The sequence below is a fragment of the Hippoglossus hippoglossus genome, chromosome 23, assembly GCF_009819705.1.
Source record: "Hippoglossus hippoglossus isolate fHipHip1 chromosome 23, fHipHip1.pri, whole genome shotgun sequence".
Taxonomy (NCBI): Eukaryota; Metazoa; Chordata; class Actinopteri; order Pleuronectiformes; family Pleuronectidae; genus Hippoglossus; species Hippoglossus hippoglossus.
Window position 1 is genome coordinate 4,629,884 of NC_047173.1, and position 15,882 is coordinate 4,645,765.

At 41.5% G+C, this 15,882-nt stretch overlaps 1 protein-coding gene across 3 annotated transcripts in view; it reads right to left on the minus strand.

Moving 5' to 3' along the window:
- ptprz1b (protein tyrosine phosphatase receptor type Z1b) overlaps positions 1-15,882 on the minus strand; it is a 64,956-nt gene that overhangs the window by 38,274 nt on the left and 10,800 nt on the right. For all 3 annotated transcript variants that reach the window (XM_034577826.1, XM_034577827.1, XM_034577825.1), the window contains exon 2: positions 3,940-4,008. In XM_034577826.1, coding sequence (XP_034433717.1) covers positions 3,940-4,008 — 69 coding nt within the window. The remainder of the gene's footprint in view (positions 1-3,939; positions 4,009-15,882) is intronic.

Consider the following 15,882-nt stretch of genomic DNA (forward strand, 5'->3'; position numbering starts at 1 on the left):
TTTCTCAGATTTTGTTCATTATAGTTATGGGAGTTTCGGCTCTTTTAAGATAACTTCCGGTTTTCAATACACCCAAATTTAGCAGTACTATGACCTATGATTTGTATGTGCGCTCTGAAATTATAGTGATGGGAAGACGGAGATTTTCTGTCTGTTTTGTTGCTTTCAGCCATTTAGTCAGGCTGCGATGGAAAGAGGCATCCACACACTCAAGTTAGAAAAAAAAAGAAGAAAACGAACCAGACATCTAACTGCATTTCCTGCATCTTAATTTTTGAGTTTGAGCCTTTCTCCTAAGACTTTAAATATGGCGAATTGTAACAAGTTAGCAAAAGAAAAAAAGAAAACTGTCTCTCAGATCGGAGCCGGATCAATTCATTAGCTCCACACAGTTTAGATTGTATATCGCACAAAAGGACTTTGTTGCTACATGTGCCTTCCCCCCACCATTCACTGCTGATCTATAATTAACTCTTTATCCTGCATGATGATGATTGATTGGCTTGTTGTGAACTATATGTATGGTACAGATGTGAAATAGCTTTTATATGTGATTGTGTTTTTTCTGAATTATGAGTTTTAACCTTTATTAAAAAATGTAATCGTACAACCAGTTTGTTAAATAAAAGCAATTTGAAAAGGTTTTGATTTAGCCCACTTTAAAACCTCTCTCGTCCTTTCACTGTGGGGCTCTTTTTTTCAAATTCAACTCTCCGTCTCTCCATCACTCACCCTCTCACTCTCCTGGCCCCCTCTTTCTTTTATTTGCCTTTATTTTCCTTTTGTCCCCCTCTACTTCTGACCTAACTAAAAAGCTGTGCACGGTGCCTCACAATGAAGTGCGCCTCTTTCAAATGTTAATGCTTTTACTCACGGCTCAGTGCACAACGCAGGGCACGTAACAGAGCTGGTCAGAAAAACAAGATTGTGAACACATGCACACACTCAACACTGACACACACACACACACACACACTCAACACTGACACACACACACACACACAACACTGACACACACACACACACACACAGCAGAATGGCTGAAGTTACAGTGAATCCAACTGAACTGCCACTGAGAGGCCTTCAGGTGTGATGAACTGCAACACAGGGAAAATTGAGACGTTCTGAATATCATGTAGAAAGATAGAGAGAAAGAAAGAAAGGGAGAGAGATGGAAGAGAGAAAGAAGGAAATGCGAGGGAGCCAATGATGGAAAAATCTCAATTTCTATAGCAGATAGGTTTTTCATCTTTCATACCAAAAAATTCAATTACACTTGGACAAACAGTGTGTGTGTGTGTGTGAGTGTGTGTGTGAGTGTGTGTGTGTGTGTGTGTGTGTGTGTGTGTGTGTGTGTGTGTGTGTGTGTGTGTGTGTGTGTGTGTGTGTGTGTGTGTGTGTGTGTGTGTGTGTGTGTGTGTCTCAAACTTGGTTGTAAAGATTGACAGAGAGGGAAAAAAGCTGCAAAACTGGATTTATTGATATTCCTGCTGCTTCGTCAAATATGAGTGGGAACAAGTCACATAAACAAAATCTAATGGCATCCCTGGGTGCATGTGGGTGAATCTGGCCTGAGTCACTGCACTGGCTCATGAACAGGTTTCACACAAACGCTGTGCGCCAAGTTCGTTTTAAATGGATGTTCAATTAACAAGTTCATATAAGCACAGTTGCTTCACTTCCACTCTGGCTCTGTTCCACACAGAACCATAGTGTGTATCAAAAGATGGACGACATGGATTGTTTCCATGACACTGTAATGTCACTGTGTGTCTTTCTAGGCAAGCTTCCCCTTCGAGCAGCTGAGAGAACAGAGCCAAATACTGGATGTAGTTTACTGGACAACAGCATTTGCCAAGAAACACTGTGACTGGCTGCTCAAAATGTCACTGCATGTCATGTTATGGCAGGCGCACACACACAGATTAACTCCCATCCTCAGGCCCAACTCATTAGAATTGGATTGAATCTCTTACAGAGTGGTTGTCAAGTTCAGTTTGGGTGTCGAGGGAACAACAATTTCAGTCACTCGTGTCTATTGTCCCCAGCAATCCATTTGGGGTGCAGGTTAATAAGTTTAATAGCTTTGTGTTTAGCCCACTGACGACTTGTTGAGCCAGATCGCTCATCCTCGTTCCCCCTGGCCACTAAGAAGCTAATCTCTCCCTCTGGGACCATTACCTTCTTTGCTTCTGTCCGACCGCAGCTTAGCGCGGCAGGGGCTCCGTGCCGGGTTAGCTGATGTCATCTAACCATATGCTCCGAGGCAGATCTGGGCTCGAGCTCCCTCGGGAGATGTTAATAGATTATTTCTTCAGTTTATGTGATAATTAGACTGTTGGGGCCGATGGGACAGTCTCTTGGGCTTTCTTCGCAGAGGGCAACCCGAACAACCCACCTTTAGCTTCCTATATGATTGATGGTTGAAGAGGCCAATTGGAGTCATTTAGAGAAACAGTTTTGTGTTCCATGTGTTGCATGTACAGTTCAAATCGAAAAAGAACAGCAATCAGAGACCCTCACCACGCCTTCATCACCTTCTGTACGGGGGTACCCAGCAAGCACCTGGACAGGCTGCAGTATGAGCTGAACTCAGCTGCCATTGTTGTCACCCGAATCAAGCCCTCCTGCATCATACACAAAATCCTCCTCCTCACCGATAAATGGCCCCTAAGTATCTGTCTGACCTTCTCCGCCCCACTCCATCACGGAACCTACGGTCCTCAAATAACGCTCTGCTCACTATCCCCTGTACAAGCCTGAAAGTCTACAGAGGCAGGACATTCAGTGTAGCAGCCCCGACCATTTGAACTCTTTCCCAGCAGAGATCCACAATGCCCCATATCTGGACACCTTTAAAAAAAAAAAAACTACTTTTGTCCTTCAGCCACCATTTTCACTATTATTTTCAGTCCTTGGTTTGTAAAGCGGCCTTAGCGTTCGTTGTTGTTATCATCGTCATTATTATTTGTATCACCGCATCATCGCAGCCGTTTCATGGTAGACTAGCATTGTTCATTTTTCACATCAAGCACCAATTGGAGGACATTTGGGCTTGTATTTTGTATTGTTGAACCTGTCAGAGTAAGGAGTCGTGCTGTGATGACTCCACAAATAATAACACTCTTACTGATGAAAAAAGCCCAACACCCAACAGCAGCATTCAGTGTCAGGCCGATCAACTCCCTCAAACAGGCTGTAATGTCTTTGCTGTGACGCGGCCAGCACAAGCTTCTATATTCTTGGGTAACAAGGTGACGAGTCCTGCGTCATCTGACTGGTTACATAAAAAGAAGCTACAGTGAGGACATCAGCACCTTTCTGAAATCCAGAGATTTTCAACAAGAAGTATTTGGACTAGCCACGCAAAAAAAAGAGGTAGACCGCCCTGTAAAAACATGCTGGGTGCAGCGCTTTCTCTCTAGGCAGGCCCATGGGGACACATTCACTCTCCTGGTTGGGAACAAAAGACTGCTCATGAAAAATGCTGGTATGCTTGTCACACTGAAAAAAGAAATACATTTGTATTTGTGAAATGTATCTTGTGCCTTAGATGTGCTTGGCTGATTAAATCCCCATAGAGCTGTCAGATACACTATGTGACTGTAATGGATGACTTCAAGACACTAACACCACCCACAAAGCACAATCTGTAACAAGTTGTATATTTCTTTGTAGCTTTAGTACTGTTATGTATTGATCAATGTATTTCACTTTGCATTTATTCTTTTATTCACTGCACAGAGCTGTTGCTGCCTTTTTACAAGTTCTCTGCACAGGTATACTCTCAACAATCCACCTTCCTGTCAAATACCACCTACCACTGAAAACACTGTGAATCTGTCAGCTGTGCAACGCATGCGTAAGAGTTACATGACAACCGGTTTTACAATTGTAAGGACAGGAAATGGAAAAGGTTAAAAATGGACTCGCACAGACCTGAGTACGACCAGTCAATATCTTCTGGGAGTTTCTTCAGGCCTCGGACCAGTGGCTCCACTGCCACAACTACAGGAGAAAGAGAGAGAGACAGACACACAAATATTAAGAGAGTTGTTCTGTATTTTCAAAACCAACTGACCAATGCAACCATGACCTGACCAGATGCTGTGTGGCAGTGGCATATACATGACAAGCTTCAGGGGATATGTCTCATATCCAGTCATTTTTTACTCTCACTTTTCCTCTCTGACTGAAAGAGGATAAATATATCCATAATGTTCAGCTACATTTACAACAGACCAAAGACTAATGTTGTGTTCATGGGTCATAAGTTTCATTTGAATTTGTTCAGCTGCCACTGAACACTGTTAATGTCAATAAAGGTCTAAATGATTTATGATGTTTCTGAGTTGTAGTGGAAACAAAACACTAACCTGTGGTCTTGCCAACACACACACACACACACACACACACACACACACACACACACACACACACACACACACACACACACACACACACACACACACACACACACACACACACCTCCAAAATCATCTGTTATCACTACACTGTACAAGGGTGCAAGCCATTAGGGTTTTTTTCAAAAACACACACACACACACACACACCTTTCTCTCCCGTCGTAGTAATTTTCACTCCGGGACAGTGGAGGATACAATGATGTATGAAGTCACAGGTGGAGGACTGGATGTGTGAATTTGTGTGAGTGCTATTTGCCTCAGGGCTGAACAAGCTGAACATTCGCTAAAAGCTCGGTGTCCCTCTCCTCTTGCTCCTTGACACACACACACACTCTTCCTCAGTAACTACTTAAGTCTATCTCCCCATTTTCACTTTCTTTATACATTTATATCTTTATATCTTCCTGCTAATCTCGTAACAGTCAATGGTGCATGTAATGGTCAATAAATAAAGTGATTACAGAGAATTTATGTTGTCTATATAATAGGCCACACAGTTGGTCCGGCACGACCGCTGTGCCAACCCTTTAAACCATTAGATCTGTAGCAGAGTGAGTTAATGGCATCTGAATAATGTAAGCAACATTATCAAGTGTTATGGCCTATACTGAGAAAGACATGCATTCAAAACTCGACATTAACACAATTGTGGTTGAGAGCGACAAACTTCATCCTCATTATTTTAATTTTGAGTTTTCTCAGTCAAATGCAGTTAAATGGTAGTTGGACTGTAGCCCTTTTCTGGGTTTTTTTGACCACTTAAAATTCTTTACAGCACAAGTCACACTCACCCACCCGCACACACATTCACACAAATCACTTGGTCGATCACACATCCTTCACACCCACAGCTGTCGGGGGGCAATTTAGTCGAGATGTTCTGATACTAACATCAATATGTCACCATTACTGCTGAAAATGCAGAGCCAGGCATCGACGAGTGTGCAAATTGACGCACCAATCCGATACATCACGTCTTCAAATTGCATGAGTTTTAACCACATAAAAGTGCGATTTTCCTTTTTCCCCCTGAAATCACTTCTTCTTTGCTGCTTCAGAACAGACGTTGTGCTGTACTGCCACTGGCAAGTTTTGTTTCTAGGACAGCGAAGAAGATGGCCGGAGCCAGCTAGCTAAATTCACAGAAGCCAAAATGTCAGCTTATAAGCTAAAGTGCAATTTGGCAACATTTTCACACTGGAAAGTCCCACAAGTATAATGCCATATGCACCATATGCAACACTTCAAGGTCAAAGGATTTAACATGGGCGGAGACATCATCACTTCCATACAGGGTTAGACTTAGAAATATGTTTTATATGTTATTGTTTTTTTTAAATGCACTGGTATTGGATCTTTACTTGGCATTGAAAGCACAAAGTCAAGGTATCAGAATAGCAGAGGGAAAAAAATGGTATGGGCCCAAGGACACCACGGTATGTGGATTGAGGGAGCCAGGGATGGAACCACCGACCTTCTGTTAAGCAAAAGCTCCACCTCCTGAGCCGCAGCCGCTCTAATGTGTGCATGTGCATTACAATGATCCTGTAAAGCACTTAACACACAAACAGATGGCAAATCTGATGTTTTTCATGGAATCAGGAAACAATGTAATGAGGCCTGTTGCTGAGCTACCCCCCCCGATTATACCAACAGATTTTAATGTTGTGTGATTAGTGTGTAGTGAGGAAGAAAGAAATATATAAATAGATATAAATAGATGGATAGAAGTGGGTAAAGGGAATAAAAACCACAACACATCCCTTCATTTTTGATCTTTTGCAGCACACAGACGTATCAAAAACCTGTCCTGTAAGAAGATGAAAGCCCCGTGTCGAGTCAGATTTAGGTCACGGACAGCTATCATCATATGCACAACATTAAGTCTGTCCATGCAGCACAGATGAACTCCGCATATAAAAACAGGGGCAGCAGGATAAAGCCGGATAATAATAAAAAAGAAAACACTCGGTAAATTACTGCACATACGCAACAGCTTACACTTTTTAACAAACCGTGTGCTGCTGAGCCACTGAAGACATGCGATGCAGTGCACCCCCCCCCCATTCCTCCCGTGACATCTGTAAAATCTTCTGCATCAATGAATATTCAACAAACCTTGACACTGATGCAGCCACAAGGGGATTTTAATGTTGAATCTCACACTCGTTCAACTCATTTTGGCTCCTCTTCTTTTTCCATTGGAGACTGATGCTACCAGTAATAAATATTTTCTTTTTGGTGGATTTTTGGAGGTTGCATGGACCTCATGAGGAGCTAAAAACAAACGTCCCATGGGTCTCTACATCCATACTGCGACAATTTCATTTGAAAATTACGTTTTTTAAACTAAGAGGATCTCTATCCACACAAGCATAAGAATTTAACTTCTAGCTGTGATTATCCATGATGTGTTCTACACTGGTAGCTGAGACCTGTGCTGGTTGATTTCTCCCGTAAGGGGGTCATGTGACAGAAACCAGACGAATCAGCGAAGGCTACATCGTGACCAAAAAGACCCAATCAGCAAGTAGATGAGTGTCTACGTCATCGTTTTCAAACATCTGTGTTTCCGACCAAAACGAAGCCCCGGAGTTTTTAAACTAAGACGGGGACAGCAAGGTTTCCAAACTCTCTGTTTTAGCAGCTCTAAAACTCAGGAGTAGTGTGGATGCCAGGTGTATCCGTAGAAGAGTTGATGCATTTAAAACAAAAACGTACATAAATACTCTCTTGAAAAATCTGAGCGGTGACTCGATTCTTAGGCCTAAAAAGATTAATCCAAATCATGGTTAATAGCATGGAAGTTCAAAAAATAAAAAATTGAATACAGAAATCTTTTTCTTTTTTTTTTTTTTATGAATTGGAATGTGGATGTTTTGGATAAGTCTCCTGAGAAATTGTATAATAAGTCTCGGACACATAATCACTGTGACATACACCAGACCAATACCTAAATATAAAGTGATGAGAGATGGACCTAAATGTCTTTGTGATATAAGTGGATCGTGTTAAGAAAAGAAAGACTTAAAGAAAAGATGAATGAAAGGTAGATATCAGAGCGTACTGTGAAGCTCCAGCATCCTTCACACTGCTCTCTATATAACTCCAGTGTATCTGATGATTACATTCATGTGGGCACAAAGCAGCAGAGACTGATGAGAGAAATGAATGAGAGCGGGGAAAAGGGAGAAGGAGCCAAGAATGGAGTTGACTGTGGGATTGTGGCGTCAATAATGGCTTCATTAACATCACACTGTGAGGGATTTTAATCTAATTTGCCCTTGGCTACTCAGTGCGACACACACACTCACTCACACTATAAGTGAGTGCTTCTATGTGTGAATATATTTTTTATTTGAAAAGGAAACATTTGACATAAAACTGAATAGCTGTACAATTGGAATGGACTTTAAGTGTACTTCAATGTATGATAACTAAATAACAAGACAATGGATATATAAGGGTAATTCAGAATGTTTTGAATTCATTATAAAGGTTGATATACGCTGTTTTTACGATGATAGGAGATGTCCCTGAATCATATGACATATTACGTGTATATTGAGAAGTAATTTTGATTCAAGTGGGCATGTCAGGTATGTTTTAACAGTCAGGTAGCTCGTGTATAAAGGAAACACTGAGAACGCTGAGAAACGAGAGAGACAAACTGGCCATGAGCTCAGGGAAACACACAACTTAAATACACGAGCAAACAAGCGCAGGTGAACCCAATAAGAGCGATGCAAAAGGCTGGAAGGCAGACAACGACAGGAAGTGATTTACACAAGGAAATAAAAGCTTCAAAGTGAAACAGGAAATAAAGACCTAAAAGTACAAACAAAGATATAAATCCAAAAAAACAAACACAACAAGGTCCAAGTCAATAAACATAATGAGTCCAACAAAAGAATCAGACCTTTTGACCATTGTGTTTCTTAATTGAGGTAATGTATGTCCCACATAGTTCAGCTGTGTGGTGACCTCATGGTAAGAGCTCAGAGACACATACAGTAGCTGTCTGCATATAAAAGAGGAACGAGGTGATGAGCCAGAACTGCACGGGCCGACAGCCAGCAGCAAAAGAGACACCGGTGCTCAGCTCTAAGAGCACAGCGGACTTCATTGCCGCAGGCTGACCATGCATGAAGCTCACAGCTGAATCACTGTGTTATTCCACCCATCTGCACTCAATCCGCTTTACCGGATCTCCCAGGGGGCTTCGGAGGCCTGACACTCAAGGTTTAGGTGACTGCTGCTGCAGCGACGAGACGTTTTCCGTGGAAGGAGTTTTACTCATCCAGGGAACGGTCAACGTTCATGCAGGTTTGCATTCCAACAATGTTTCAGCTTCCGCCTCGCTCGTTCACACTCCTGCTGCATCTCTGATGAATCAGGCTCAGACCTAAACACGATGGAGTGGAGTACTGGTTTACAGTTGTGAATCTGTAATAAAAATATGCTTCAGCCTCAACTGTGTCCTACATTTTAACAAGAGAGAGAGAGGATGAGTCCAGGGCTGTGAGGGAGAGAATAATGAGGCAAAGTGAAATGAGTATGTGTGTCTGCCAGACACCTGATACCCTCATACTGAAGTGTCAGTCACTGAGCATAATTCTCTACAAGAGCTCTACTCATAAACATGTAATGTGGTGAAAACACAGGGGGCCAGTGATCAGTGAAGAGCATCACTTCTCACCTGTCAGTCAGGTGGATGTTAAAAGACGTATCATAGCAAAATGTTATTTTAGTATTTGAGGCATTTCCTGATAAAATGACATCTGATCTCATGTATTGCTGCTTATTTTAAGTCCTTGACTGACCCAATGCAAACAAAAGTGAGATTTTCAAGTTCAATTCAAATGTTGCACACATTTTAATAAAATGTTCGGATCATCTGCAAATCTGCATCCACTGTTATATCAATATTAGGGATAGGACCGTGCCATTATACCATGACTTCTTCAAAATAAAGTGCCAATCAAACCTCGAACAAGAGGAAACCAGGTCGGAAAATTGTCTCTCGGATTAACGTGAGGAGAGTTAGTTTGTCATGTCTTTGGTGCATCACATGCCAAATCTGCTTCTATACATTTGTCCCATTCTATTTTTATTGTTACACCTCACAACTTCTCGTCATTAAACATTAATTAATAAGCTTCATCAAGACTGTCAAGGAAAAAACAAAAAAATTCAATCCACAAAGCTAGCGATAACAATATTGTATAATACAATAAAGCATATAAACGAGGAACCAACTAAGAACTGGAGAGCAAGGGATTTAAACCAAAAAAGAAAAAAGACATGAAAAAGGAGAGCAGAAAGGGGTCAGATACAAAACAGTTGTATACTTTTTTTTGCTTTTATCTATCTCTCGGTCAGGTAAACAACTCTCTCATGTCAGGTTTTGCTTTTTGAAGAAATAATGATTAGTTTGAGACTCGCACAAAAAAATCTGGACCAGGTTCTTAAAAGTGAAGGTGATAATTCTACAGCCTTTCTACTCTCGCTCTCTCAAACAGTTTAATGTGTCTCCTCAGATCCACTTTCATCGATCCGTCACGTTCCCCCTCATTCCAGGAGAGATTTTTGATGGAGTGCTGAAATGTATCGTTATGGTGGAGCCTCTCGCCCCTTGGCCGTTACACTTCTTCAGTTACTTATATATTTCATTACGTTTCCTAGAAGGCCTCTCAATGACCCCAGAGACAGGGCATGAACTTTCCATTAAATGAGGACGCCTGAGCGAAAAACTTCTGCTGATACAGTAGCTGCTCTAGTTGAGTTTGTGAACCCTCAGGCATTTATTGGATCACACGGTACCTAAAACTCTGCCTGTGCTTTAAACGCATCAAATTAAAGTCTAATGGAAACTAGTCTGGGTTTTTGAATTTCATGCAGCAACAGCCTGAGATGTTTTTTTGCTGCAGTCGGCTCTGTGTTATTAGTGTTGGGAGAAGTGAGACAGTCCCAGCTGAATACTGATGAATAGCACAGTGTTGGACTACAGGACCCCTGAGGGTGATTGAGCCCGAATCCCTCAGATCAGGGAATCATTCATCAGCTGCCTTTACACAACAACAATCTGATTTTTTTTTTTTTTTAACAAGAGATGTGATGAATGTTGTCCTGTTAAATGAAGCTCTGACTTCATCAGGGACAGGAAGCCTCAACCCTCAAGAGGAAAATGGTTCTGTGGATTTAGCTTTTAATCTGAAGGCTCATACTAGTAACTGCCTTCTTCTGGGAAGATGATGGCATTTGTCATTTATTCATTTATCTTAAAATGACATGTTTACAGTCAGTGCTAAAGCAGGTGCATTGTTCCTAGTACCCATTAAAGAGTAAGGATGTGGAAGTAAAAATATGTTGGAAACATGTTGAGCCAGTCAGGTGGAGGTTAAACCACGTATTTGAGGTATTTCCCCCAAAAAGTGATATCTGATCCAATGCATTGCTCCTTATCTTAAGTCCTGGACTGACACAATTCAAACATTAGTGAGATTTTTATTCAACATTAAGATAATTTGCAAAAGAAAATGCACCCACTGCTGTTGTGCCAATATTATAACAGAGATTGGCCCCGGGCCATTAAACAAGAGGAGAAATGTGATGACTTAATTAAATAAGGTGCCAATCAAACCCCTAACAAGAGGTAACCAGATGGAAAATGATATAGAAATATGGAATTTGAGTTTGTCTCAGGGATTAACGTGAGGAGAGTTACAGTCTCCTCATCATCTGCCACTATTTCTCATGTCTTTGGTGCATCACAGCTTCAGTGGAAGTTTAAGTAACATCTGCTTCATGTACACAAAGTCTGTTTCTACTACTACTGATTTTTTTTAACTCACACTTTGCACAATGCAATGAAAATGCACAATAGAAAAACATTTAAACGTACAATATGCCACTATGGAGGCAAATACATGATTAACTGTAACTGACAGCAATGCTAACGGTGACATTACATAATAAAAGCATATGGAATAAACTGATATTTTATTCTTTAGTCTATCCTACTCAAACTGAAGTTAAAATAACCTTGTAAGAGACACACACAAATATACACACACATTTTATATATATATAACTGAAAAAGCCTGGTGGGGAATCTCAGAATTTGGCTGCTCTCAACTACATGCTACAGAATTCCTCGAGTACAAGTAAAACTAACGACTTGTAAATATCTTCTGCTAAGTGAAAGGAGTCGCAGATGACAACTGCCATAACTGATCATACATGAACACAGGAAACGTGACACCTGTTGACCTCAGCGTCACACATACACACACACACATACACACAGATACACACATACATACCGCCAGAGGCCAAGCTATAACTTATATAGCATTCAGCTGCGTTGAGTGTCAGCTGGTTAAATTATAACGCTCGACTTCTCCCTCATTCACTGTCTCACTGTTTCCGTTACCACGTTTTACTCTGCGTGTCACATTAGAAACTACGCACAGGACCATTAACAGCACGGTTACACACAGACAAGTGAGAGAGGCGCTGTAATATCCAAGTAGTGACCATACACTGAAATATTGGTAGGAGAGCACACACCATCATAATTTACTTAAAAACTAAATTTCTGAGACAATATCAACCACAAAACTGAATCCCAATCCTTCATATAGAAAATATATGTATGTATAAACTTAAAAGCTCAATTGTATGCATGTTTGTATGATCTCAGACATTTTGGGATCCTTCATGGTCCGTCTGTGTCCTGACGCTAACGCTGCAGCATGAGAAAGACGTCCCCCGGTCATCTCATGTCCGCCTGACTGAACCGACCTCACGGTGAGGTCCAGCAGCGCAGGTTATGAGTTAACGAGATTAGGCGCCATATTAAATGCAGGATATTGTTTCTGAGCATTAAACAAACCCAGCATTGTTCCACAGGGACTGGACGGTATTAAAGCTGCAATATAAAACCTTATCAGACAAGCCAATCACTGGAATCTGTGTGCGTGTGTGTGTGTGTGTGTGTGTGTGTGTGTGTGTGTGTGTGTGTGTGTGTGTGTGTGGTGTGTGTAGGTGACCGTGAGAATTTGGGGCCCCGTGTTGGAGGTGGTAATACAGCCGAACAGCTGCCGGGGTTAAAAAGCACACATGTGCACACACACGCTCACACACATGCATGCGCACACACACACATACAGTGTCAGGTAACACCCCTCTATGTCCAGTCTGATGGGGTATCACAGACTCTCTTTGCAGACCTGTGGCTCCACAAACGTCTATTAAAACCAAACTGTTCTGATATTTAAAACTCGGCCTCGACCAAAAACACACACTGGGGACAACTGGACAGTGATTTCTGCGCAGGTTTCTGTCGGGTCTCAAAAGGACAAAAGGTTCAGAATGATTTAAGGTAATTGGAGGTGGACAGCTGGGGGCGGCCTCAGTCGTCATGGGCTGAGCTCGTAGATCTGGTTTTTGTTTTTGGTATCACATGTACAGCATGAAGCCGGACAAATTTCTGATCCTTTGCATAACGCTCCAGTGCGACAAATGTAAAATGACTCTGTAATGTGCTCTGTGTTCTGTGATCACACTGGCACAGTTTCCGAACTCACATTAAACTGCAGACAGAAGAATCTGGCAGTATTTTAAATGAATAATACCCACAGTGACAGCACAGGTCAGTACGTGATACATGAGCTGCTTTGGGGTTAAATAAGTATCTTTTCCATCCACTATTTCAACTGCAGTTGGTATGTAAAGAAAACCTTATATGTAATTAATTTGAACCCAGGGAGATTCTATGGTGGCACAACATTGTCTATGTAACCTGACTGTTACTAGTTATATATTACATCAATTGAACCTGTATAAATATGTATGAATACAATTTGTAACAGAATTAAAAACCATGTCTGAAACTCATGATGCCTGTATGTGCTTTCAGTGCATTTCCCAGGCATCCGCATAAAGCTGAAACTTCCCATGATCCCATGCTGTGCCATTGCCCTTTGACGGATTTGAAAAAAGAAAAGAAAAAAATCAATAGTGCAGGTCCTGTCTGTACTCCCAAGCAATTTTCCAAGTTTAATCCAAATTGGATTAAAACTGGCCGAGTAATGGCTGTGACAGACAGATACACAGACAGACACCACTAATTATACACCAGGCTGCTACCGCCTAGCACGGATGTAATGAAAAGAGGCTCTGATAATTAAATATTCAGCAACTAAATGACAGCTGAGATTTAGGCTTCCTTAATCTGAGGCTATTCAGCTGTAAAACCTTTCTGAATAACTCCTTATTTTGTTAATAATGCAGCCAATGGTTAATATGCAGCTACCCTAGCATTTCCTTTCATTAGCAATAAATCTGTCACTTTATCACGATTAAATGACAAAATGAATGTTGCTTTTGGAAAATTAATTTTGATAAGGGTTAGCCCTAACCCTAACACTAAAGAGATATAAAGAATACTCAGTATTGCAATGTATTACCAAAGGACTTGGATCACAATGAAAGTCTGTATATTTACAAATGACTTCCAGTGGATTCACGTTTTGCCTGATGACAGATGGTCACTTATCATCCAAGGCTTCATACCTGCACTGTACCTGCTCAAGCAAACAGCCAGAGCTCCCTTCCTCACTTTTTCTCTGGCCTAAATTTGAATGTTTCTAATCCAGTCAAATGGTGTTTCCTCCTCAGCGCATTTCGCTGTTACAGTTTGACTTTTTTCCCCCCTCTTTTTTTCTGAGCTGCCCAATTACACTCCAATCACCCCCAAGCTTGGGTTAAAGCCAAATGTAAAGGGAATGGATGAGCGTGTTTCCTCCACAGTTTACCCTGGAGCTGAGATATTTCTGATGATCTGTGAGTGGTGCAGGCCCTGCAGGGGACTGACCTCAAATCTCTGCTTCCAACTGGAAATCAAAACCAGGCAGGCAGCACATATCTTATCAAAAAACCTATGAATAAAAGACGTGCGCGCACACACACACACACACACACACACACACACACACACACACACACACACACACACACACACACACACACACACACACACACACACACACACACACACACACACACACACACACACACACAAAGACATGCAGTGATCCAGACATGGGCAAACACAGACCATCTATCCAGGGGTGAAAGTATCGAGGCACATTTACCCTTGTTACTGTAGCAAAGTGTTTTTATGTGTACATCAGTAACCTCAGTATTAATTAAATTGAAATATTCTTCACTCAAATGTTATGTGGATTTATTTTTTGAGTGAGCTGAAAAGTTGGATTTAGAGCAGATTGTGGAGGATGTTGAGTGATGTTCAGACCTTTGGTTCAAACGGATTAAATGTACAAATGGCTGATTGTTGTATGTCACTGTAGAGAGGAGAGCATCAATATCTACTGCACTGCCTAGCAACATAGTATTTTGTGGGTTTTATTCTAAGGTTATTTTAAAAGAAATGACAGCTATTTGATTTATGCATCTTAATATTACTACAAAGTTTATGGACACCCACTAGACGACCATAACCTATTTAAATACCAATGCATATAGACCTGGTATCCCAGTTTTTCATCCATGTGTTTTCTGTGCATCCAGGCAGCAAGTTCTGCTTAATCCACTAAGCTTTTATGATTGCGCATGTCCACCTCAGTTGTGTGAGTGTGTGTGTGTGTGAGTCACTAATCTGCCTTAGTTAGAGCAGTCAGATGCACCATTTCCATCTGCTTGGTACAAATTGAGAAAAGACTGCACAGGGTGTGTGTGTGTGTGTGTGAGTGTGTGTGTGTGTGTGTGTGTGTGTGTGTGTGTGTGTGTGTGTGTGTGTGTGTGTGTGTGTGTGTGTGTGTACAGTATGTGAACAGTAATCCCGTAGGAGTTCAGTGGAGCGCAGCTGCAAACTAACACAGCAGCTTCTGGTGAAGATCTTTAAGATGTTCTGGTATCTGAAAGCTCTGATCAGTGGTTAATGTGAAGAGCGGAGCCTGAAGTCCGCTCCTGTTTTAAATCAGTGGAAGAAGAACACTTAAAAAAACAATGAAAAATAAGGACATCTGGCTTTGTAAAGGGTTGTAAGATATTATTTGGTTTTCTTTTAATATTAAAAGTTTGGATACTAACCAAGAAGAGAGACCTCATTTAGTTGAATTCATCTAACTTTAAAAACTCAGCTGCTAATCAACAAGTGTCGAGGCTGTGGATGATCTACTAAAGAATCCAGTCAACATGTTTTCCATCAGCATTCAGACTCAATCAGCTAAATCTCCATGACAACAGTTCACAGCGTCATGACAACAGAGGGGCCCCCCGATGGCGTGCGGAACACCCTGACTTCCTGTCGGCTTGCTGCTCCGACTCTCTCCATCGCCATGGATACAAAACCATCCCCTCGCCTCTCTATCCTTCAGTGCGGGGTCACGCCCCCAATTCCTCACTTGTCTGGCAGGCAGCAGACATG